A 27801-nucleotide genomic window follows, 5' to 3' on the forward strand; every position below is an offset into this window, starting at 1 on the left:
CTGAATCTGCACACACTTACAGTGCTAAAGTTGCGCGGTCCGCAAAGCTGCCCCTGAAATCGACAATAAAGCAGCATCTCCTCCAGCTGATGACCCAGACGGTCCAATAACTGCCTCATTGAGGGCTGGGAGTCTCTGGGAGGAGGCAGAAAGTGGTTGAACTCAAGTATGCGAGAAAACGGTGACCAGGGAGGATCAACATTAGTTCCGTCATCGAGCGATGCGAGCGCGTCGCGAACCGCGGCTGAAACCTGCCAGTTTTTCCCGAATATCCCCAGCCACCGTCCCGCGCTGAAGATGTCCGGCTTCTTCATTCGCCGCGGTAGTAAAATGTTTTTGTTGCAGATTGTTACAGCGGGAAACACCAGGCGCTTCGCGTAAACCATATGCGCCTTGGTGTACACCGGCGATGAAAGCAGGTACCGGACCCGGTTTGAGGACCAAGTGAAAAGAAGCGCCAACGCCGTCAGAAACGCCAGGAGCCACGCGACTCTCCGCGGGTACGAGCCGCTCAGAAAGACGTGTCTCAATCCGTGAAAGGTCGTGTGCTTCAAGAAGAGCTTTCCTGCCTCTTTTAGCGACCCTTCAGCGCGCGGTTTTGGCGGTGCGTCGCCTTGGCACATTTTGGAGAGGGTTTTGACGCACAGTTTTACCTCAGAAGAGACCCGTTAAATGACTGAACTGAAAAACCATGGTGAGGTACTCCTGGAGCGAGGGAAGATGCAAATTCATCACATCTGCCTGAATTACGGCGATGTTGTAAATAAGGATTGTAAAGTGTTAGTTCTCCATATTTTTCCTCTCAGGGAAGCGAAATACAGCCCGTATAAAAGTCTCAACTGTTGCCAGAAACTGGCGCGTCGCGGCATTTTCCTCGCGTTGGGTACTCTCGCGGTTCATTGTCATACTGTAAATCTGTCCTGCACTTAAGTAAAATCATCATAAATTCAATCGAAGTGTAATTCACTAACGAGTCTTTGTAGCGTTCGCTTCAGCAACAAGCGTGAGCTTCATCTCCGGCGCGCGCGCTCTGCTCCTCTGTGAGCGCGCTCATCCTCCGGTGCCTTTTAGTCCACTGAACTTTTCTATCGCATTGGTTAATCCTATTTTTTCCAGTTTATTTTAAGATGAATGCAATCATGCTCTGATATCAGATCATTTGAATGAGTGCAACAAACACACAATATGTAAGATCAAATGCGCCCACATAAGAATTAACATTTACATTATTCATGACCGTGTATAAATGCGTTTTGGTACATCTATTGAACATAATTTCATGGCATTTTATTTCTAAAAACAAGCATGCATTCAGAATTTAAAAAAAAATCCAGCTGAGTATTTGTCTCTAAATGTGTGAAAACAGCATTAGTGTTAGTTTATTATGCATGCCAGCAAGAATTAGCATCCATCCCAAGAATCCTCACAATGACATCAATGTATTCAGACTATAATGTGGTGTGTTTTGTATGAAAACAAGGTTTGTTTTTAATTGGCTTCTGCACAATGCATTATTCAGTCCAATAATTGCATCCTCCAACCGTGTTAGACTCTTAAGTGGGCATGTTCTTAAGCTCAGGCTTTTAGTCAAGCAAGCAAAAGTGGGCATGATGCCCGCAGGTCATGGCCCATTTACCTTAACAATGAGCCCTGAGTCAATAACCCTCCTTTATTCACTGGCAGGCTCTGAGATGCCTCACAAAGGCTCCTGTCCAAATGTGTACATTACAGAGGACAGTATTGACCAGAGCACCGCGCCAGAACAAACCTGTAAACACACTGATGCGCTGGGTTTTTATCTGAGGCCAATGTCGGTGGGCGGATCTGTGGACATTCGAGCGCAACGTGTCCTCGTCTGTCGTCCTTTCATCTGTTTTACTGAGAAAAACGCAAGGAGCTATGAATGTCACAAATAAATTACAGTGGAGGTGTTACGATTCGCATCTGACATTTCATTTCAAAGTCTAATTAAATACGTGACTTTATTTTTTTTGATGCGCTGCCCACAAGGCTTTCAACTCCATATGTAATCGTATAGATCCTATTTAAAATGATCTTCAAAAGGAGAAAAAAGAAAGAAGAAAAAAAATACACCATTTATTATTTTCAGGGCTCAAGCTGAAGGAATGGCAATGATTTTTCTATCTTTTCCTATTTTGGAGGCGTGTAATGTTGGCATGGGACCCCAGTGGCTGTTCGTCATTGCACACCCACATGTTCAACAGTCAGAGGCGCCTTTTACAAGCGTTTTCATCAAAGAGAAAGCGTCTCCACTGTGGGGACAACCACATGCAGAGACGCATCAACACCCAGATGAAGACGCAAATTAGCATTCGGCATAAACTTGGTCTGCCGTTTGCTGTCGAAGACCAATTTATTACAAAGAACCTCGAATGAATTCATGTTTTGTTTGATGGAGGGAGAATAACTTCACATGGCTGTCTGCTGAAAAGACACAACATTCTTTTGATGCTGAAATGGGCATGAGGAAAGATTGAAATATTTCATCACTTGGTAAGGATTGAAATATATATGTATGCATCTAAAAAGTGTTGATGCAAGATTTGCAGCCTCTTTGAATACACATGCACTGCTCATTTATGAGAAAGTGTGATCAATCACCCTATTTGGCTTGAAATCAAAAGAAATGCTAAAAATTGTGTATGAGTCGGCGCCAGTGGTGTAGTGGTTTGTGTGTAGACGGCGACCCGAGTTCGATTCCGCCTTGAGGTCCTATGCTGATCTTTTCCCTCTCTCTGCGCCTCATGCTTTCCTGTCAATTCTCTCTACTTTCCTTTCCAAAAAAGCTGAAAACCCTGAAAAAATTATTATAAAAAACAAACAAAAAAAGAATTGTGTATGAAATGGTTCAGTAGTCTACACTGTAAAGAAATCCTGGATGCTTAGTTTTTAAGCTGAATCAATTTAATCTTATGAGTCAATTGAGCTTTTATCATATTAAACTGACTTAAAACTGCTTGCGCCAAAGGGTAGGGGTGGGAATAATATTTGTTTAAATTTCTCTGTAAAAATCCTGTTATACCTGTAAAAGTTTAATAAACAAATAAAAAACAGCGTGCGTAACTTATACGATTAAGTTAGAACATGATGAACTTAATTTAATAAGTTAAAATGACCTAAAAACATGTGCTGTCATGACTAATTGATCATACATTTTTTTACAGTGTATGATCTAAGATAAAACATATAATGCTCCATATAATGCTTGAAAAGCAACCAAAAGTCCCTAAAAAAACTTGAATTCTTTACACAACATTATATCGAAAAAGATTTTTCAACATTAAAACTGACATGACAAGTCCTGGCGGTTCATTCCGCTGTGCCGACCCCAGATTAATAAAGGGACTAAGCTGAAAAAAAAATGAACGAATGAATGACTCTTAAGTCTTAAAATACCTGTAGTCCTAAACCTTTAAAAGTCTCCCAGTGCTCGCGTGGGTTTTCCCCAAGTTCTCTGGTTTCATCCCACAATCCAAAAACTTGTGACATACTGTAGGTGAATTGACCAAACTAAATAAGCACCCTAGACAAGGTCTTAATCAGCAATATATCTCTCTGTACCAATCCCTATTTTGTTATTAGCCTTAAATAAGCAGGAGAGTTCTAGAGACTTACCTGAGCTCAAACTCCCCTCTCACCATTCAACTGGGAGAGAACCCAGGGCTTGAGGATCTTATGAGCCTAGGGCTCACTCCCTAGACAGCATGCCAAACATGCTTTATAAATCAATCATCAGTTAAGTGTGAACTCTTGAAATGTTGTTAAGTTGCTTTAACTTATTTTAAATGAGTAATGAGGATTCAACAAAATGGTTTACTATACAAAACTTAATATTGTTGGGATAGAGTTCACTCAGACTTAAACGTGCCCTGTAATAAAAGAACAAAAACTCTGAAATCTGAAGAAAAAGGCCCAGGATAGACGTTTGGCATATTGTTGCCCTCTTCCCTGAACTTTCCTTCTCCTCTAGTATTGATATAAAGCATGTTTAAGTGTATACATGGTCTTGCCCCTAAAGTAGTCTGTGAGTTGGTTCATAAATTCAGCAGTGATGGGGCAAAGACTAGAGGGCAGTAAGTGGAAATTGTAGAATCCACAGATGCAGAACCACTATGGGTCAGTCATCCTTTTCAGTGAAAGGTTGACATCTATGGATAGCCATGCCTGTTGATTTAAAATTACAGTCAGAACTCAGTTTTTTCTTTTTCGGTAAAGCTGAAAGAATGGGCGAAATGTTTACAGCAATGTGAACATTAAGTATTATTCTTTCAGGTTGGTCAGGTTTACATTACCCCATGCAGACTGACTTACATTTTATGTTTGTGGCACTGTATTGTACATGTTTGTTGTATTGTTTTTTTCCTGTTTGTTTATTTTTTAATGTAAAGCCTAACCACGGACGAGGGCTGCAAATTAGCTTTATGCTATATGCCCTATACTCTAAAAAACACAGGGTTAAAAACTACCCAAATTGGGTTGTTTTTAACCCTACTGTTGGGTAAATATGGGACAGAACACATAAGGGGTTAAGTTAACCCAAGTAATCTGTGTTTATGTTACTTTATTTTCAATGCATTTAAACAAACTAGTACACAATATGTGGTATCCCGGTCAGCCCCTGCTGTGAGTTGATCTTACCCAAAGATCTGGGTTGAAACTACCCACGACTCTGAAAATAACCCCCAAAAATTACCCAAATGTCTCAACCCAATATTTGGGTAGAACAAATAATCACTATTTTTTTTTTTAGAGAGGATGTACGCAAAACATCGGTTATCTTTATATAACAATGTCAAGTGTATTGTCCCTGTTAAATAAACAAGCAAAAATAAAAATAAATAACCAGGTGTGACTGGAGGAATTGTTCACTGTCTTTGATAAATTCTGAATAAACCCTAACAGATGAGTAAATCTTTAACAAAACAACCATAACTTTAATTTAACAAAATAAACATTTCCTGCTCTCCTAGGGTATTTAAAGAGAAGGAAGAAATGTCTCAGAGTCTGTATCCAGTCTGTCCATATTAAAGGGCTCTCAAGCTTAACATTACAAAAAACCCAAAAAGTTAAGAAAACTCAAACCATTTGAGGAAACCGATTGCAACAAACCATTTAAGTTCAAAAACTAATCCTAATGAGTACTGTGAACTTAATCCATTTGAGTAAACGAAGAAATTGGAGCACAGTAAAACCGATAAATGAAGTGAACTCAAACCAACTGAGTACTAAAACCTAATAAGTTAAGGCAACTCAAACCGTTTAAGAGTTCAAAACTCTTTTCAAATAAGTAGAATTAACTTTCAGTAAGTTTTGAGTAACCCAACCTCATTTCACACATCTGGAAAAAAAAGGGGTTGATTTTTAATTCATTCTGAATTCTCCTGAAATCTTTTATATCCAGTAGATTATGTAGAGGCTTTTGCAACCTTGATACTGTGTACATGATATCCAAATGAATTTCACGAGACTATTAGGAGCAGTCGGTACTTCAGCTCAGAGTCTGTTCAATTTCTGGTTATCACTGATATTAGCAAGTTATATGGAAACTAACTCAATTACTACACTTTTAGTACAAGTAAGCATAAGGCAATCAGACTAATTGGGTTTTAGTTAACCCAGCATTTTCTAAATAATTAGAGATCATGTCCGTGAGAAACACGCAAACCCCGTGGAATGAAATCTCTGTGCAGCATTGGGTTCCTAATAAACATATAACTGAGGAGTATGGGATTGGATATAAATCTATAAAAGTCTAAATAGATACATGGACGACAAAAGAGACAGTTAATAAGAAATTTGATGGTCACTTAAAATTGGATTCAGATTGAATTCGAAGCTGAAAACAAAAATAAATATCATAATTATTTTTAGAAGAGCTGGAAAAGACTTACATGTGTTTAACCTTTAACCATTCATCAGTTTCTGTCGTTGGGCTGATTGAATGTAATCGTACAAGATTTTTTGTCAGTATTATTGATGTAAGTTTAGATGACTAACAAAGTTAATTTGATTTAGGCAATTAAGGCAGCATAAACATCTTTAACAGCAGACAAACTTCTAGACTGCAGAAAAGTCTTGTTTGTGGCAATGCCTAATCTTTTATCAGAGTGATAGCGGAGGCCAGTGGATTTAGGAAGAGACTCAAAAAGCAGAACCATGACAGACCCACCACTGAGATTGCGTTTTATGGGGAAAATCGTTTGCAGCCCAAAATAGCCTTGATGGGATCTGGAGTGCTTTATTTCACGGTGAACAAAGGGAAAACAAAAAAGTGCAAAAGCAATGCAGTGCCTTCCATTCGGAACGAAATGGCAAACATTACAATGAGAGCTCATTGATTTCTCCAGTGAAAGTAAAGCAATTGTTGCCTAAATGCGAGATGCCGCATTTCTTGAGGGAAATTGAATTTGATGAAGTTTGATTCCTTCGTCTTTTGAAATACGACTTACATTTTCTGTGCCACAATTGAGTGCGCTAGTTTGTTTTGCATGGACTTCATGTTTCCAAATGATGGTGTTTCTCCATTACAAAGAAACAGCGTGCAACGCATTTAACATACTGTGACATTCTGAAATATGAATGCGGGATATTTGTGGGAAAATTACCCCAAAAACTTTTCTTCACACCTACTCATTTTTTTTTTAGATTACTTTGAGATCTTTCGTGTATTGAGTTGTTGATTTTTCAAACCTGAGGCCACTTTTATTTTGAGATAGTTTTGAGATCTAAATATATTAAAATAAGATACTGTAAGATAATTAAACACTAAATAGCTAACATCAACTATTAATTTATATATATATATATATATATATATATATATATATATATATATATATATATATATATATATATATATATATATTTACATTTACATTTAGTCATTTAGCAGACGCTTTTATCCAAAGCGACTTACAAATGAGGACAAGGAAGCAATTTACACAACCAAGAGCAACAATGAATAAGTGCTATAGGCAAGTTTCAGGTCTGTAAAGTCTAAGAAGGGAAGTATTAGTAGTATTAGTTTTTTTTTTTTTTTTTTTTTGTACAGTTAGTGTGATATTCAGAGAGGCAATTGCAGATTAGGAAGTGTAGTGGAGACTAAATAGTTGGGTTTTTAGTAGTTTCTTGAAAGTAGCGAGTGACTCTGCTGTTCTGATGCAGTTAGGGAGTTCATTCCACCAACTGGGCAGATTGAGCGTGAGCGTTCGCGAAAGTGATTTCTTCCCCCTTTGGGATGGAACCACGAGGCGACGTTCATTCACAGAACGCAAGTTTCTGGAGGGCACATAGATCTGCAGAAGCGAGAGCAGATAAGAAGGAGCAAGGCCAGAAGTCACTTTGTAGGCAAACATCAGAGCTTTGAATTTGATGCGAGCAGCAACAGGCAGCCAGTGCAAACGGACTAGCAGCGGAGTGACATGTGCTCGTTTAGGTTCATTGAAGACCACTCGTGCTGCTGCATTCTGGAGCAGTTGAAGAGGCTTGATAGAGCTAGCTATATATATATATATATATATATATATATATATATATATATATATATATATATATATATACACACACACACACACACACACACACACACACACACACACACACACATATATTTAGATGTACTGTATTAATAGTACATTAATAGTACAAGAATAGAATTGGGATTGAGCCTTGGAGTAATCATTTATTCATTCATTTCAAAGTCTGCTTACTCCCTTTATTAATCCAGGGTCACCACAGCGGAATGAACCACCAACATATCCAGCACGTTTTTACGCCCTTCCGGCCGCAACCCATCTCTGGGAAACATACACACACACATTCACACACACACACTACGGACAATTTAGCCTACCCAATTCACCTGTTCCGCATGTCTTTGAACTGTGGGGGAAACCGGAGCACCCGGAAGAAACCCACGCGAAGGCAGGGAGAACATGTAAACTCCACACAGAAACGCCAACTGAGCTGAAGTTTGAACCAGCGACCCAGCAACCTTCTTGCTGTGAGGCGACAGCACTACCTACCGTGCCATTGCTTCGCCCATAACCAAATCATAAATAAATAAAGATAAGTAACACACAATCTGCCAATCAGTTTTTCTGCGAGGCTTGAGTAGGCAGAGTTGTCTGTGTTGTTATAAATTTCATCAACAAACTTGGTTGGTAAAAAAAGGTGCACAACCAACAGCAACCAACCAACAGTGTCTGAGGTTTATGCTAAAATGACTAAGTACAAGCGTTAAAGTGAAAGATTGAAGCAGTGTACTGATTAGGGTTGTAACGGTATGAATTTTTCACGGTATGATAATCGTCTAAAACAATACCACGGTTTGACGGTTTCGCGGTATACGGTATGTTACAAATGTTACAAAATAATAGAACAGTGAAGCAAATTTGACTTTTTCCAAATAATATATTTTTAGTTACTATAAACAACACCACTTACAATGAACAAATAAAAATAAGAAAATAATAAATAATGTGTCAAAGTCCAAATAAACATGGTGCAAATCCTAAGTAAAAAATAGATATAAATATTTACTATACTATAAATAGTTCCATAACGAAACTAGATTCAATATGGAACATCCTCAGGTTTTATGTGCCAGCATGGATATGGTTGTCTGTGGATATGGATTTGGATATGGTTGTCTGCAATGCAGACAAACAGCTGCACCTTCATTTGCGTCTTTTGAAAACAGCAAGAGCAGCAGTTCGTCTTTGCTGTGTCACTGTTTTGTCATGTTTCTGTGCTGCTGTGCATGCAAAAGTACTTAGTATGAGAATTATTTCATGCAAAACTTTTTTTTTTTTGCGTTTTATTTAGCCGCGCATAAATGTATGCCTATCTCTCATTCCGTGTTGTTCAAAAAGCTTGGTCCACAAACAAAAGTGAAACCTATGCTTATTGGTTGTGATATAGCGAGTTTGAACCAATCTGGGCATGGAGGAGGGACACTGCATCAATGTATCATGTCTGATTTGTCCGGAGACACAGTGACGAGCGTTTCTTTGTCAAATCAGCGTTGTCAAATGTTGATGACGTAACCGCACTGATTCCGGAGCCTCTGAAAGTCCGCGAATGTTATGTGATACAGCACTGGAAAGCTGAGATTCTCTTCTTTATGCACAACTTTGAATTGTATGAATCAGATCAGCGGATCAAAAGTTATTAAACATTTAAGAGCCATACTTATTTTTAGCCGTGGGCGGCTGTCTCGGTCTTTAAGGGTTAAAACCGTTGATATGCAATTGTTCATGGTATGATAATCGTGCACGTTCAAATCGTGGTAAACCGTCATACCGGTATATTGTTACAACCCTAGTACTGATGCTGTGACACGTTACCTGTTAGGTTCAAAAGACCGAAGAGTCGCTAGATAGAGAAAAGATTAATTAAATATCACCCTAAAACAAAGACAGACATTAAGATAAGAAGTGCACATTCTCAAAGGTGAATAACTAGCGATAGCATTGCTTCTCAGATAAACAAGCATGTCCACTTAGCACATTTTCTCAAATATCTGCAAGCAAATTGTGATATTTTTATGCTTTAGAAGAGTCATTAACGTACATACAGCACCAGTATTAAAAAGATGTATGATTGACAGACTTAGCTAAATGAAATAGAGATTGAGCCAAGCGCTGGTTCCACCGCCAACTTATTTAACATTCAGCCTACTAAACCCGAAGCTCAGACGCTACTAGTGTATGCTGTAGTGATCTGGAAAGCTGCCGATATCAGCACCCAGACTGATGCCAAGTGTCCTCTGCGGAGACTCTGCAGCTGCGGTCAGAGACCAAGCTCACGTGATAAAACAGACAGTTCAGTTCTGAAGATGGCAGGCGAGATCTACTGCAAGACAGAGAGATGAATTACGGAGGACGAAAATATATAAAATACAAGACAATGCAGCTGTGGATGAGGAGAGAGAGGATAAATCATGGCCAGGGCCAGAAAACACGAGCAAGCAGGAGGAAGAGAGAACGAGAGAGAGACTTTCTCTAAAACCTAATGAGCTGTGCTGCAACATTCATCAGGAGAGCTAAAAAATGAGCTTTATTTCTGCATTTATTTGATCAAGTGAAAGAATGGTCGTGACATTTGATTCAAGGGAGCGAGCGCTCGAGAAAAATAATGATCAGAGCATTCAACTTTAGAAAGAAACTGTCTGAATTGGGAAATAAAGTTTTCAAGATGTTTAAACCAAAGAACATTAGTGGTACGCTTAAAACATACAAATCAAGACAAGATTCCAGTATGTTTGAAAAGTGAAAAACAAACTATCAATGAAAATCTTAAAGAACTAGTCAAAATATGAATGCTAAAGAAGTTGAAGGTATCTTTACACACAACTTATATCACGATCGGTAGTTGCATTGGACTCAAATGCAAAGAAAATGGGTATTTATTAATAGTAAAAATAAAATAAACAGCAAAATAAACTACCCCGAGAGGGTAAACATTAACAAAACAAATAAATGCACAAACAAACTGGACTGGGATCAGAACTGGAAACACGACAGGACAGGGTATAAACGACGATGACGAACTGGCACAGGACAGCAGACATGAGGAGAATAAAACGCAGAATTAAATTAATACACAGGTGAACAAACAGGTGTTAAACATGTGAATCTAATAGTTGCTACACGAAAAAAAGTAGTTCCTCATACAAAAGGGTTTTCGAGACTCTCCATGTTTGATTATGTTTTTATATACACAATTATGCCGTCAAACTGTTGTATAAATGCAATATCACACTCGTAGCAGTGCGATATGGCTGTATATCGGCACTGGTTGGGGCACGAAGGTACGCCTCCCACCAGTGCCGATATACAGCCATATCGCACTGCTACGAGTGTGATATTGCTCATATAAGAAATTACTGCACTGTATAGATAATCTGTAATCATGTAATCTATAAAAAAGTAACAGTAGTCTGATTACACGTATTTTTAAAAAGTAGTTTACAGTGATGCCTCGCTATAACACAGTTCACTTTTCAGTTCTGCAGAAGTTTTTCAAGCAATTTGACATGTTTTTTTTTGTGTTCTGCATACTGATTAGTGTATTGTGTTCTGCATCCTGATTGGCTGTAGACCATTGTCAATCAATCTCCTCCGTGCCTTGTCTCCTGTAAATACCCAATGTGTTCAGCTTGCCAAAATTACATAAATCTTCAATCGCTAATGGTGTGACTATAGTGCTGTATGGTAAGTTTGCAAGATTTCTCCCTACAATGTTGATGAAACATTCAGCACCCAAAAGGCAGAGAAAGATGCTAACCATTGCACAAAAAGTTGAACTTCCGGACTTGCTAAAGGATAGAAGGTGACTATGCCAAGAAATAAATGAAGATCAATTTATTCATTCTATGATACTGAACTTATATTTCTATGAAGGTTTGAACTTTGAGAGTGTTTAAACAAGAGAGAAAAGTCTAAAAATGTCAATGTCTGTCTGAGAAAAGTATAAAGTGCATAGTGAGGGGCTTTACAGCCTTAAAACATCTATAATAATTGTAAAATAAACTGACTACTTTATGGATTTTACCTATTGCGGCCTTTTTTTAGAACAATACCTCCTGCGAAAAATGAGAGATCACTGTACTCTTATTACAGATTATATATATTCCATTACCTTCCAGTTCTGCCAGTGCCAAAACTCAAGCTGAAAGCCCTTTAATGCAAATCCGTGCTACCAACGTGTACGGTTGGAGCAAAATCTGTGAATGCAAATGTTGTAGAGCAGTGCTGAAGGAGCTTGGGGGAATGGATGAACTCATCTGCCACAGTGTGTCCATGATGGGACAGAAGAGTCATGCCGTTTGCTGGAGGCCAAAGCCTGCTGAAGTCCATCATGATGAGATGGAGAAAGCGAGTGGACGGATGCTCACTGCTGGGTGCCAAAGAAGCCATCGGCGGGCATCAGGGGAGTGAAAGGACACACAGTGATGGTGGGCATGACAAGTGAGGCACTTTCAGCCGATCGAGAACTAAATGACACTGCATTTGGAGAAATCGACCAAAGATTTCTCTCCTCGTCCTTGCATTTGTGTTCTCTCACTTCTCAAATAAGTGTGAGGAGGAGTGAGGGAATATAGAGGGCAGTCTTGAAGAAACCCCAATCTGTGAGGGGTAATATGGTGGTTTGAACTGAGTGGGATTGAAGCGAGCGGTAATAATACCCTCAATGCTGAACTTTGTGTGCAAATATAAGCTTGTGTTTCGTCATCAGTGCTAGGGGGTAGCTAGCAAGTAGCTCATTTTTCAGTAGCTTGTCAGAAGCTGAGCTACTTATGATACAATATAGATTTTCCAGTAACAAGCTACAGTAGTTCGCCTATGCCTAGAACACATCTGTCAACCCTCCCGTTTTTTAAGGGATTCTCCCAAATTTTACCATTCTATCCTCATATTTTCCTGTATTTCTCCTGTATTTTTAATCTTTAAATGAAAAGTGAAAGTAGCATCAAAAGCCAATCTCAAATGTGTTGTGATTGCAAAAGCTGCTCACAAGAATCATGCTTTCAGTTTATTTTGGTTTAAAATTAATGTTGAAATTGTTATTAAAATGGCTGCATTCACTTAATTTCCATTAAAGCTGTTAATTGACCGTTGCCCTTCCTATGCAACCTCTAAATCCTCTGAATCAGTCCAGTCATGGTGCTGGCTGACGCATCCACTCCATAGTGATAAAGACACTTTCTCAGATCAGCTTACACATGATTTGAAGAGGAGCAAATGTGGACACTTTTGGATTTGGGTTGGTTCTGAAAGGTTTAAGACACCCTGGAGTACTTTAAAAAGTATTTATATTACAGATTTGTGTGTGAGCATCAGTTAAGACAAAATGTTAGCTTTAATTGTGGGGAAAACGGGATAATTCTGAGCCTCTCTCAGCTAATTTCATCTTCTGGGTTTAAAAAAAAATTGTGGCGAATTCAAAATCGGTGATGTATCGCGAATCTGCTAGTGGAGTGATGACCCATCAGTTTCTCATTATTATTCTTTCTTATCCTATGAGAAGAGCCTGCTTCTTAATTATTCATGAGCGCATGAGCTTTCCCAAGGCGAGGCAGACATGCCAAGCTGTGAGACACAATGACTGGGCGAGACTGCATCCGGGCACAGGTTGTATGTAAATGCTTCCATGATCCACAGGGTTTGTTGCATGTGTGTTTTCCCCCACAATTCTGTCAGGTCCGATACAGCTGTTGGTTTGCAGCAAGCATTTTTGTCTGTATGAGAATTGAAGAATGGCAGACTTTATCTTTTATCAGTTGAGTTCGTTACCATTCAGACACATCGCCTATATCTGTGCTGCCGTGTTCGCTCATGTTTAAAATCCTTCATATTACTGGCAGGGCTAATGGTTGGAATAGACAGGTAAAGAGACCTGCTGCACTGCTATCCACTGTGTCTGCATTCAGACCTGGGGATTGAGGAGGAGAGAAGTCCTCCTCATTTATGGTGTTTATATGAACATGATTATAATGATAAAACAAATTGTGGTTATGTGTATATATGAAATTACGAATAACAAATGTAGCAGGGCATTACATTATTGTTTATTTCTTTGCATTTTAACTTTGTAAACTATAAAATGATGCATCTCCTCATGGTTTGTGTCTGATTTTGTGATCCGACTCACAACAGTTGTTCGCTTCCCTCCTTTTTCGCGGCTTTGCCGCCCACGACAGAGCCACAACTCTCTCTGCTCGCAGCGCTACACGCCCATCATGAAGCATTTTTTTTTTTTAAATTCTGAGGTAGACTTGAACTGAAAGAGGGGGGTTTCATAGCCTTTTAAACAGAAAATATACACCTAATATGTAAACATGTCCATGCTGGCATCTTTTATTTTAAACAAACAGTTACTAAAGTAATCAAATGCTTTCATTATAGATCTGTGGGATCTCTCTTATCAAACAAAACAGTAGATCAAAATGAGAGATTCGCTGCTCTTAACTAAATAATCATAGTAACTTTAATCAGTATTAAATGCAGTGAATAAAAACATTCTGTAAAGGCCATTGATTTTAATACGCTAAACCTTTGCATTTGTAATGATTTCAACTACGCTTATATATAATTAAACTGCTTTGAATGAACAATGTATTTGTATATGGAAAAACTAATTATGAACACGATACAATTTTTTCTCATTACTTCAAAATGTATAACTTTTTATATTTTTGAGCATGAAACTTTCCAGATGGACGGTAATAAAGCTCAAACTGTCGTCTTTTCAATACATATTCTTAGTTTGAAGCTTACTAGGGTCAAGAACTGTTACTATTTAAAGTTAGGTAGGTGAAAATCCCAGAAAGTGAGTGCTGGCTAACAGGTTAAAGAGTTTGGGGTCATTTTGGGAGTTCTTCTAAGTAGGTTAGGGGTTATGCGCAATTTTATACCCAATGTTGACAGGTATGACCTAGAAACGGAACTGCTTGATTGTATTGTTTAAACAAAATGCAGTCATTTACACAGAGACAATATCAGCATCAGTATATTTTTCAAAAACATGCACTATTTGTGAAGCAATTTGCATTTTCAGGATCTTCAAAATGCTATTATTATGTAAATGAATGGCCATAGAAAAGTGTTCAGTGTTTTGTTGATGTCTTGTTTCAACGGTCCTAAATAAACAGCTCCTCTATCAGGAGATAGAAGATCATATTTATGAACATCAAGAGGCACTTTTAATTCATGTTCAATTTAAAAAGCCCTACTGTATAAAGAGACAAAGTGATCAAACCTCATGAATTCAAGGAAAAAAGAAAGTTTAAGATGTTTTAATAAGTAAATAGAAATTTTAATTATCAGTTATAAGAAAAAGTCTGTTCAAAACATTCAGATTAAAAGACACTTTTTGTGTACAATTTGATCTGAAAAGATGTGACAATTATCAAATGTATTTTTGAAATGTTTAAATCAGGATAAAAAAGCTAAGTCTTTTAAAAGGAAGCATGTTCAAATAAATCAGAATGTTTGAAGCGATTGAATTGAATCAAATGAAAAGGACATTCAAGTGAATCTGCTGAGAAATTAACTTTAACATGTTGGACTGAGACTCTGAGAGAACAACATTTTCAAAGCAAACCAAGGGAAAGATTGCTCAAACAAGAGAAATAATGCTTCACAAAACTCCACACAAAGAGCATCCACATGCTCAATGCTGCCTAACTATGATTATGGTGATTACAATATCATAATTGACATTTGAAGAAGCCGCGCTCAACGTTTTAAATGGTTTCACATTCTGAAGGGAACCAGAAAATTGGATGTGCATCACATAAGCAGCTTCTTAAAGGGACACTCCACCTTTTTAAAAGGCTCATTTTACAACTTTCCTATGCAGTAAAACAACCTCGCTGACTTAACTTTAGATAAATCAAATGAACTTTTTCTAGTCATCTCAACTTACATCAATCAAACTTTATTCATCTTTATATATATAGTGCTTTTATAATGTAGATTGTGTCAGTGCACTGTATCAGTCCAGTTTTCAGAGTTGAAGTTCAGTTTAGTTCAGTTCAGAGTGGTTTAATTTTCACTGCTGAGAGTTCAAACACTAAAGAGCAAATCCATCAATGTGCAGCTTTTTTTTTAAAAACTAGAATATGCAAAAATCATACAAATACAAGAAAACATCAACAAATAACAAATACAAAGCAACGAAACAAAAACAAAACAAAAACAACAACAATATCGTCAGGTACTGGTATGTGCGTGAGTGTATGCGTGTGAGTGTGTGTATGCATGTAAAGGTAACTTGGTGGACAGGTCAGAGTACATACATAAGAAACAATAACAGTCAATAAATAAAGCAAGTGTCGCAGATATAGATAAAACCTATAGAAAGAAACCAGAGGTAGGGAGTAACAACAATGCTTATTAATGTATGATAGTAAATATGAGAGTAAAAAGAGAGAAAGGACAACAGTAATAACTGACAACAATAATAATAAATCACAAGTGCTACACCAACTACTACTACAGAAAGTTACTTATATTACAACTACTACTGCTACTACAGCCCCAACCACGACTACTACAATGTTTACTAATACTGATACTACTACAACGACTACCACTACTGATACTACTATAGCGTTTGCTACAACTAATACAACAACGTCTACTGCGACTACTACTACTACAATCACTTCTACTACATCTACATCAACAACATCTACTACTGATATTACTACACCAACAACGACTACTACTACTACTGTAACAACCACACCATTACTACTTCTGCTACTACTATACCAATGACATCTACTACTACATGAACTACTACTTCAATAATCTCCGTAACAATTACTCAATAACAATCGATACTATTACAATGACTACTACTTCAACTACTACTACTACTACAAATATGTGCAGCTTTGACAGAGACTCAGCTGCGTCCCAAATGGCACACTATACACTATGCACTCACACACTCAACAGCAAAGTATATTTATTTAGTGTCATCCCAAATGAAACACTAATGCTTTTTTACTAAGCGGAAATTCAACCCGTTTCCCTGATGACATTTGACGGTTGCCAAATCAGTGAAATCAATGACCAAACTATCAAATAACACCTGCTCTGGCGTGAGTATTACTGCATTCTTCATCGGGAGCCGGTATAATCACTCTCGTAGGAGAATTTCGCTTTCACAGTCCAAAATAAATAAAGTTATCCAACTTGTGCGCCCGATAGCTCCACCCCTTCCGTTACGCGAGCAAAGCAGCAGTCGTTGAGTGTGTGAAGTGTCCATCATTCCACACTTCATTTTACCGGCTGAATGAGTGCATCATCTGGGTAATTAATATGCACTTATTATTTTTAGAGTTTTCAGTGTGAACGCACTACTTACACTATTTACACTATGAAATGGCGTAGAATAGAGTATAAGTATGCGATTTGGGACACCTATTTTGTTGACAAGTTTGTTGGCGTTGAGTAATTGCTGCTGTCAGGAACTGTCGTGAAAACACATTTGGTCTGAGCTTCTCCGTCAGAGAAACATTACATCCCATTCACACGGGGCTCCATCGTCAACGCTTGACTGAAGGCGTGTCTGAAGTTAGGGCTGAAGCGATCCTCATAGCAGCGTCAGCCAATGAAATTCAGTCAGCAATAGGCCACTGTCTAGCTGGTGTATTTGCATACAGCGATCTGTTTGGCTTACACTTCCATCGGCACTTGAAAAGTTGAGCTAGTCCCAACTTCTGCAGCAAGCAACGCCTCTGAAGCATCGCCGATGGATCCACAATGCAGTTCGGCAACGCCTGACGTCACCCATTCAAAGTGAATGGGAAGCGTTGACGCCCCGTGTGAATGGGGCGTTAGTCTATAGCGATCGCTGATTGGCTCCTGCACTAGTAGGCGGGGCTTCATTCGTCATATTGACTGTTACATTTTTTCTTATTTAAAACTATAAGAGTGAAACGTCTTGTGTATTCCATAGTCTTTGGCATTAGCTCGGGCATGTTCGATTCAAACGTTTAGAAACAAAAATTTAAAGACAGTTAATGCTAAAATGTTAGAGTATTTTATTTGTGATTCCAAATATGGAATTTAATCCTAAGCTTGGCAAACTGTTTTGGAGAATTGGTTGTTCCCCCATTCAGACAGAATGCCCAAGAGGCTAAAAGATGGCTGCTGAGTAAAATGACTTGCCTTGAAGGGAATTTGTGTAAACTAAGCTAAAAGTGCTCCCGCCAGACCTAGAGATCAGCTGAGTGGGTTCAAAACGGCTACAACTCAACTGCCTAACTTTAGGGAAGCTGTAAAATAAGCCCTTTTTCTTTAAACTGCAGAGAACATTGAAACCCAGCCAGAAACACATCAGTCGAGTCGGTGTGTGTGCGTTTCCCAATTCTGATGGATGACTCTAAGACAGGACGAGCTAAATTCTCACACGCAGGTCAACCGCAGATATGAATCTCTAACCTTAAAAAAGAAAAAGAGAGTGCAACAGTTTTTGGGTTTTACAGCATTTCCAGAAACAATCTGTGCATTAAATAAGACTGTCATTCTCCCAGCATTCCCTGAGAGGCTGCGAAAGATAAACAGCTGCTGTGGCGCACCCATGCGTGTCAGGTCACACTTCCCAGCAGTCAGTTTGCGAAGCAGCGGGACATCAAAGTCTCGCCCCCAGATCTAATACTCTCAGCCGGTGCCGTTCTCGCATCTGAACTCATTTTATTTTTTGAGTTTTTCCACCTCAGGTGTCCATCTGAACGTCAGCGCTTTCTCCTCTTTCGCTGCGCTGTGAGCTGTTAGTTAAGTTTGTTTGATCTTTAAATTATCTTTGCGCGACTTTATCGTGTTTGATTCAAATTCGCGCCGAATGTTAATTTCGGAAGAACACAAATGAAGCTCAACGCGGACTTTGATGTTAACAACGAAAGAAAAAGCAGATTTCATCAAATACGAAGCACTAAAGGAGAAGGGTTTTGTACAGATCGCATTATAGTATTCGCAACGATGTGATGTCAAACAACTTCAAAACATCAAACAGGTTCATCTCAGCATGAAAGACCTTTAAAGAAGTTTGCTCGCAGATTAGTTTTGTAGATATCGATTTCAAATAGCTTAACGCTTTTAAGGTCAGATTCTTTTCCTTCAGAAATTAAAATGTATGTATTCAGCTGATGGCGATGTTGCCTTAGCAAGAAGATTGCTGGTTTGAGTCCCAGCTGGGTCAGTTGGCATTTCTGTGTGGAGTTTGCATGTTTTTCTCGTGTTGGCATGGGTTTCCTCTGGGTGCTCCAGTTTCGCCCACAGTCAAAGGCATGCGCTACAGGTGAATTGTGGAAGGGCATTCGCTGAGTACAACATGCTGAATAGGTTGGCGGTTCATTCCGCTGTGAGCCCCCTGATGAATAAAGGGACTAAGCCGAAGGAAAATGAATGAATATTCATGCTTTTTCTCCTATGGAACTTATGTTCTTTAAAAAAAAAAAAAACATTCGCCCAAATGATGTTTAATTGCACAAGAAAATTGTCACAGTAATTTATAAAATATATTTTTCTTCTGGATAAAGTCTTTTAACTTTAAGTTTGGCTGGAATAAAAACTTTTTTAATTGTGTAAAACTATTTTAAAAGGTCAATATTATTGCCAACCTTTTTTTAGTGGATACAGAACAAATCACTGTTGTCCAATGACTTGCCTAATAAATCTAGTTAAGCCTGTAAAAGTCACTTTAAGCTGAATACTGGTATCTTGCAAAAGCAAAAAAACTAGAAAAATATCTGTCATCATGGCAAAGAAAAAACAAAATTAGTTATTAAAACTATTGTGTTTTAAAATGTGTTAAACAGCACATTCATATAAGAAAATAATCAAAATAGTATAATAATTTTGCTAATATTATATGTATATAATACATCCTCTGCATTAAAACATAAGCTAGATAAGTTGGCGGTTCATTCCACTGTGTTGACCCTAGATTAATAAATGGGCTAAGCCGAAAATGAATGTATGAATTTCGCTCATAATTTTGACTTTTGAAAGCTGTACATTTCACTGCATTTATAATTACAACTATATTTGACCACAACAAACCACAATGTATTGCATTTAAAAATATATTCAGTATATTTTACATTTAAAAAATAGTCATTTTGTCGACTGTTTTAAAATAGCAATAATCAAACAGTATAATTACATTGGTTTCTGGGCATCACAGTGGCAAATAAATAATAATTGTTATATATTTTTAGTTTGGCTGGGATAAAAACATTTTTAATTGTGTGACACAATTTTTAAAGTCAAAATTATTTATTGGATACAGAACAAACAACTGCTGTCCAGTGACTTGCCTAATTAACTTAATTTATTTTTAATTGTCACTTTAAGCTGAATGCTAGTATCTTTCAAAATAACTAGAAAGATATTATGTACTGTCATCACGATAAAGAAAAAAAAAGTTGTTATGCTTTAAAATCTCTTGAGAAAACCTCTCTGTTAATCAACACTTGCATAAATGAAAAGTATTTTTAAAATATTACATTGAATTTATAATTTTGCTAAGGATTTTGATTTAAGCTAAATGTACTACATTTATAATAAGTATATTTGACCAACACAACAAAATGTAAAAACATATCATGTAAAATGTATAATATAGAGTTTTAAAAAACCTGTTTTGATATACATTGCATTCAAAAATAGTAAGTTGTGTTTTAAAATGACAAAAACCAAATAGCAGTATGAGCAATGGTTTCTGACACTGCTGTTTAACTATTCATCTTGACTAATCATTTACAAAATAAAAGTTTGCATTTACTTAATACATTTGAGTGTATATTTATTATATAAATACACATTCAGGTATACAAGTATAGAATTTTTTTATTTATATTTTATGCAATGTGAGAAAGTGTTTCCCCTTACTGATTTCTGATTTTTTTTTTTATGTTTGCCACACTTTAATGTTTCAAAAAAACAAACAATATTGGTCAAAAGTAAACACAAAAATAAACATGCAAAAAATAAGGAATCAGTAAGGGGCAAATACTTTTTTCACACCACTGTACATAAAACAAGTCAGAATTGTTAGCCCCCCCCCTTTGAATTATATTTCTTTTTTAAATATTTCCCAAATGATGTTTAACAGAGCAAGGAAATTTTCACAGTATGTCTGATAATATTTTTCCTTCTGGACAAAGTCTTATTTGTTTTATTTTGGCTAGAATAAAATTAATTTTTATATAAAAAAAAAAAAAACATTTTAGTGACAAAATTATTATTATTTAAGCTATATTTTTTTCTTTTTCAATAGTCTACAAAACAAACTATTATGTTTAGAAATGTGTTGAAAAAATCTTCTCTCTGTTAAACGGAAAATGGGAAAAAAACAGGGGGGCTAATACTGCGTGTGTGTGTATGTGTATATATATATATATATATATATATATATATATATATATATATATATATATATATATATATAATAAAAGCACTTTCTGAAAGATATTTATACACTAAAGAAAAGAAAGCTCAACTTTTAATGACAGGACTATATGAATCTTGACTACAAATGAAAAAAGAAAACTGTTCATTTAAATTCTAGTAATATTTCTCAGTATTACTCTTCCTGATAACATTAATGAAGTCTCGCTGAGCAGAAGAGACTTTCTCCAGTAATGTATTTATATAAATGTTTGACAATTACCCCCAATAATGAGAATTTTGAATAATATTATTACTTTAACCCTAAAGTAAAGTAGGGTTTATTTATATGGATTTTAATCCCTCAGTCTCCTCTTTTTGCATTTGGATAAAATATGAAGACAGGCGCTTTTTTTCTAGGCAAGATTCATGAAACTCTACAGACAAACTATCTAAACTCATCTAAGAAGCTGTACTTCTCTTTCTCTTTCCAGCTGTCTGAATCTCGGACGCTCAGCTCTGTCCAGCATCTATTAATACAGCTGCAGGTGTGTGTGTGTGTGTGTGGAAGGAAAGCAGATAACAGCAGTTGTCAGACACACACAGAGCAAGAGTAATGAGGCAGGACTGTCGACTTCAGCCTGCAGCACACACACACTTTTGTGAATCTGTGTGTGTGTGTCAGAGAGTCTTGAAGACCTGTTTGACCTCATATCTGAATCTTTTCCGTCACCGGTTCTGTTCATTTCCAACCAACGGCCTTCTGGATTCAATTTCACTCCAGTGTTTCATTGCCAACTTTCCTCACTTGCTGCAACTCAATGTCTGCTGCACCTTTCACCTATCAACTTAAAAGGACAGTTCACCCAAAAATGAAACTTCGGTCATCATTTAATGACATTGAGGTCACTGTACTTAAACGGCCTCCACAGTCACCAGATCTCAATCCAAAAGAGCACCTTTGGGATGTGGTGGAATGGGAGATTTGCATCATGGATGTGCAGCCGACAAATCTGCAGCAACTGTGTAATGCTATCATGTCAACATGGACCAAAATCTCTGAGGAATATTTCCGGTACCTGGTTGAATCTATGCCTTTGAAACTACATCCACAAACACCATACACAAACACACACTTCTGTGAGCTTTACCAAAGTATCACACACCTGAAATCTCACAGATACTATATATTTCAGGCTTCCGTGACTCTCCACAATCACTCTTGATCTGTCTCTGTTAGCAGCGGCTCAACTGTGGAAATCAGCCAAGCGTCAATCTATCAAAGGTGAATCTAAAGTACATGAAAGCTTTCACTTTCTGAACCCAAACATTGCAAATCCCACCATTTCTAGATGCCGTTGGATATGCTTTACTCAATATGACGGATGAAAACATTAAGAAGCCATTAGTGATTAAGCTACGAGCTAATTAGCCGAGAGAAGTGCGCATTGGCACATTAGGGTGTGAGGTCGGGCCATGTGTCACGCTCTTTCCAATTAGATCTATTAATAGGATTTTCACCCACATTAAACCATTTTTACCATTTCTTTTAAAGAGCACATTTTCCACCGTTCAATATTTCGGTCCATATTTTAATATCTCACACACTCAAGATCCAATTACAGGCAAGTCCACTGCTTTTTATTCACAGTTTTGATCTCATATGCACTTTCATATGTTAAATAATTTATTTATCCTGTTTTAATGATTTCGATTTTAAGTAAATGACCATCATGAACATAATTAGTTTTTTCAAGAGTTCACACTTAGCTGATGATTGATTATAAGCAAGTTTGGCATGCTGTCCCGGGAGAGAGCCCTGAGCTCGAAGGTTCTTGAGCCCTGGGCTCCCTCCCGTTTGGAGGAAGAGAGGGGAGCCTCGAGCTCAGGTAGATCTCGACAACTCCCCTTTTTATAATAGCTAAAGATTAAGATTGAAGGCTATTAAAAGATATGCTGCATTATTAGATTACCTGTATTGAAATTTAGATTTAACGATTAACTTGTTGTACATGTTTTTGGAATGTGGGAGGAAACCGGAGAACCCGGGGAAAACCCACGCAAGCACGGGAAGAACATGCAAACTACACACAGAAACGACCACCGGCCTGTTAAGGAACTAGAACCGGTGACGTTCTTGCTGTGAGGCGACAGTGCTAGTCACTGAGCCACCGTGCTGCCCTATGGAGGGAAAGGTGAAAAGGTAGGGGTGGAAGGGGGGATTCTTCAAATCGAAGATGACTGTAGTGAGAAAACCCTGGCTCTTTATAGTGGTTAGGAATGGCCTGATTGGTGGATCAAGCATGCTAATGCAGGACCAGCCGTGTTCAATCATAATCACGTGCTCCTCTCGAAATTAGTTTATGAATAAACTTCACTTCAAGAGTTCACACTTAGCTGATGATTGATTATAAGCAAGTTTGGCATGCTGTCCCGGGAGAGAGCCCTGAGCTCGAAGGTTCTTGAGCCCTGGGCTCCCTCCCGTTTGGAGGAAGAGAGGGGAGCCTCGAGCTCAGGTAGATCTCGACAACTCCCCAAAATGCTCCGCTCGGGACAGCAGCCGCGTATTTGAAGAACCCCCCAAAAGGCACAGGAGATTAATGCCATATCCGGCTGCTGAAAAGTGATACAGAAATAGCTTGGAGGAGCAACAGAGACTGGTGTGGGTGTAAAAATTAACTGAAAGTGCTTATGTATGACTATGTGTGCTCCCGGGTTCTGTTAATTGTAAGGACCAGCGGGAGAGTGAGTGGGGTAAGTGTAAAGGTTTAAAACATATGTGGTGAGTTTCGTAAAGGTTTAGTATAGTAGTGATGGAAAATAAAGCTGTAAGGTTCTGCGGAGCTGTAGCTGCAGATGAGAAGCGGTTAACTGATTAACCGCTTTGGCAGTCCAATGGGGAGTGTGTCAGTAGTGGTATGGATAAATGGTAGTGTGCGTGAGCTCCGGTGGAGCGACACTGCTGCAGCAGTGGTGCAGGGGGGATGAAGCTCGGCTGAGCGTCTCTGCGACTGCAGAGGTGCGATGGTAGTCAGTACTAAGGGGAAGAATACGCTTCTGCAGCAGCGTTTTAACTGCTTTAGCAGTGCTGGGAGTGACAGAAGTGGTATAAGTGTAATGGAAGTGTGCATGAGCTCCAGCAGAGCGTCACTGCTGCAGCAGTGGTGCAGGGGATGTAAATGATGCTCGGCTGAGCGTCTCTGCTGCTGCAGAGGTGCAATGGAAGTCAGTATTTGTAAGGGAAATACGCCTCCGCAGGGACGTTTAACTGCTTTAGCAGTGCTGGAGAGTGTATCAGTATTGGGTTGCTAAATGAAAGTGTATATGCGCTCGCTGAGCGTCACTGCTGCGGCAGTGATGTGGAGGGGAGTGATGCTCGGCTGAGCGTCTCTGCGACTGCAGAGGTGCGGTGGTAGTCAGTCCTAAGGGGAAGAATACGCTTCTGCAGCAGCGTTTTAACTGCTTTAGCAGTGCTGGGAGTGACAGAAGTGGTATAAGTGTAATGGAAGTGTGCATGAGCTCCAGCAGAGCGTCACTGCTGCAGCAGTGGTGCAGGGGATGTAAATGATGCTCGGCTGAGCGTCTCTGCTGCTGCAGAGGTGCAATGGAAGTCAGTATCTGGAAGGTAAATACGCCTTCGCAGAGACGTTTAACTGCTTTGGCAGTGCTGGAGAGTGTATCAGTAGTGGATTGCTAAGTGGAAGTGTATATGCGCTTGCTAAGCGTCACTGCTGCGGCAGTGATGTAGAGGGGAGTGATGCTCGGCTGAGCGTCTCTGCGGCTGCAGAGGTGCGGTGAAAGTCAGTTTCTAAAGGGAAGTGCGCTTTGGAGAGCTGATTAACAGCTGTGTAGCAGATAGGAATCAGACACAGTAGAGCGACTCTGTGGCTGCAGGGGTGCATAGGTATTCAGAGTCTGGTGCATTATATGTGTGAAAGCAATACATGTTCCCGCTAAGCCTTTACAGCTGTATTATAGCGGGGAGTGTGGTGATGGAAAATAAATTGATACTACAATGCAATGTAATTAAGTGGAGCTGCTGTAAAGGTGTGATGGTGGTCAGTATGTAAGCAATACGAGTTCCCGCTAAGCCTTTATGGCTGTATTGTTGCGGGGAGTGTGGTGATGGAGAATAAATTGATGCTACAATGCAATGTAATTAAGTGGAGCTGCTGTAGAGGTGTAATTGTAGTCAGTATGGAAGCAATACGAGTTCCCGCTACGCCTTTACGGCTGTATTATTGCGGCGGAGTGTGATAATGGTAAAATTTTTTGAAAAGTGTACATGTGAGCTTTTAAAGAGCTTCACTGCTGTGGCAGTGGGAGCTTGGGGCTACCCCTGTGGGAGTCCGAGCTGCGGAGAATGAGTGCAAGTGAAATTAAAAAATTATGAAGAGAAAGAGAAGGGAAGTTTAATAAAATAAAAAGGAAAGTTTAGTAAAAATGAGTCCTATGCAACTAAGACAGAAAGTAGGAAGAACAGACAGAGTCGTGCTGCTTGGAAACTAGGTTGAAGTCTGCAACCGAGAATCAGCTGGGCTTCTCTGAGGAAATATTGGCTGAGGCAAATTGAGGATTTAGAGGTGTTAGAGGACCAATGACAGAGTTTATATCTGTTGTTGGAAGACTGTTCAGGCAGGGTGTCACTGCTGCAGCATTGGTGCAGGGGAAAAAATAATCTCAGCAGAGCTTCTCTGCAGTTACAGAAGTGCAATAAAATCAGTGGTGCAGAGAATTAAGGCTAAACAGCCGTCTCTGCAGTTGCAGCTCAGGCAAAGCTTAACTGTTGCAGCAGTGGTGCAGAGGGAGAATAAGGCTCGGCAAAGCGTCTCTGCAAGAGCAGAGGTGCAGTGGTACTCAGTATTCGAGTCTCACATGGAAATACTAAGTACTATTAGCAGTGATATTTAGAGATGAAAGTGAAAAAGGGGCTCAGCTAGAGCGTCACTGCAGTTGCAGTGATGTTAATGGGGTGTATAGTTAAGTGGAGCACCTAAACAGTCGATATTAGTAAGTTTTGAGTGCTCCCGCAGGGACGTTAAATACTGCCTTTAGTGATATGTAAAGATGAAGGTGAATAAGGCATATGCTAGAGGGTCACTGCGGTAGCAGTGGTGCTTTGGGTGTGCAACTCTGCGGAGCATTTCTGCGGCTGCAGTGGTGTAGTGGGCCAGTATGGAGGCAACTTGTGCTCCCGCAGAAGCATTTACTGCTGTATTAGTGCGGGGAGTGCAACGATAGTGGTATTTAGAAAATTTGTAAGTGTATGCAAGCTCATTTAGAACGTTCCTGTTGCAGCAACTGAAACTCAAGACAACCCCTGAATTGGTCGGAGCTGTGGTGAATGAAAGTGAATAGAAGTATAGGATAGTTTAAATTTGGAGAGAAAAAGTTAAAGCTAGAAAAACAGGGAAGGGTAGTGAAGGAGCTCCTATGTTAAATAGGAAGGGAAATCGGAAGGAAATGACAGAGTCATACTTCATACCCAATAATGCATGATGGTGGAAGTTGGCTGGAGAGGATCGGCTGGGCTTCCCCGAGGTGGTATTGCTCTTCTGTGGTGTAAAAATGCTAAGAGGTTTAGAACCAGGGCCGGAGTGGGACACCTTTTCAGCTCTGGAGTTTCAAGCCTCAGACCGGCCCACCTCAGTTCACGACTGACTATATTAAAATAAGTAAATAAATATTTCCAAATCAGTTTCTAATGGCACTATCATGTTTTTTTTTTTTTTTTTTTTTTTTTTTTTTTTTTTTTTTTTTTTTTTTGAGAAAACAGCTGCTTTAGAACTTCAAATGTTCTACAACCCTAACAGTATTATATGTCTTATCAAAAAATGAAAACACTAAATTACTCTAGCAAGGATCGAACCCAGGTCCGCAGCGTCTTAACCTAACGTGCCAACCACTCGACCACAACAAAAGAGAAAAGTTGTGGTAAAATAATGAATAAAAAGCTGTGGTCAAGTAAATGAATTAAAAAAGTGTCACTGCTGAGAGCAACAGATTCTGGAGCTAGGGACACCGGCCCTCGCGGCCAAAATAAAACAGACCGGCCCACCGGGAATTCTCCCGGTCCTCCCGATTAGCCAATCCGGGCCTGTTTAGAACAGGTGTGTGGGGGAACGGATATCATCCTGCATCCCTTCATCCTGCGAAGATAGATCAGATATGGTTAGGTGTATCGTTGGATTGAAATGTCATACTTAGTTCAGAAGACTTAAATTATAAAGGCTAGTGTGAATATGGCATCGAGGGTGTGGGCTATGTGAGTGGAAAAGTGTCATTTGCAAAGAGTGTAAATGTATTTAGAAATGGATGTGGAGTGTAATAGGTTGGATGAGGGTCAGCTTCTGCAACCAGCTGACATGATCTCTGAAATGAGAAAAACAAGAGAGAATCAGAAATGACATTACAACATGGTACATGTATGGCAAACACAATGAATTATTTTAGCTGATAACCATGCGGGGCGTCTTAATAAGAGCATGGGCAACTAAGTGTGGAAGTGCCTTTGTTAATGCATGGTACGAAGCCTCATTGTCGCAACGAGCAAAGATAGTAGAGGTAGGCATTTGTCCCTCCTAAGGATGGCATATAAAATGGGAAATCTGCTCGACTAGTGATCCTGATGTACCTCTTGAAGACAGGGTAGGTGGAATTATAGTGGAGTTTAAACCCCTTGGTTTGTATCTAACGCAGAGTCAATTGATGAAACATCAGACATGTCAGAAATGTCCTCCTCTTATTCGTGGAAGTCAAAGCGGGAAGTTTGTTTCTTTGCTGTTTTCACATCTAACCAACTTGCCATTATAAGCTTATGGCTTATAAGTGTATGGACATGAGTCACTGGGGCATATTACGATTGGAC

General features: G+C 38.9%; 1 protein-coding gene across 4 annotated transcripts in view; it reads right to left on the reverse strand.

Moving 5' to 3' along the window:
• Positions 1–27801, reverse strand: part of asic1b (acid-sensing (proton-gated) ion channel 1b) — a 383191-nt gene that overhangs the window by 85181 nt on the left and 270209 nt on the right. Inside the window, exon 1 of one of the 4 annotated variants that reach the window (XM_005161666.6) lies at positions 21–1042. Coding sequence (XP_005161723.1) covers positions 21–623 — 603 coding nt within the window. The 5' untranslated portion in view covers positions 624–1042. 4 annotated transcript variants of the gene reach the window in all.

The sequence above is a fragment of the Danio rerio genome, chromosome 22 (genome assembly GCF_049306965.1).
Source record: "Danio rerio strain Tuebingen ecotype United States chromosome 22, GRCz12tu, whole genome shotgun sequence".
Taxonomy (NCBI): Eukaryota; Metazoa; Chordata; class Actinopteri; order Cypriniformes; family Danionidae; genus Danio; species Danio rerio.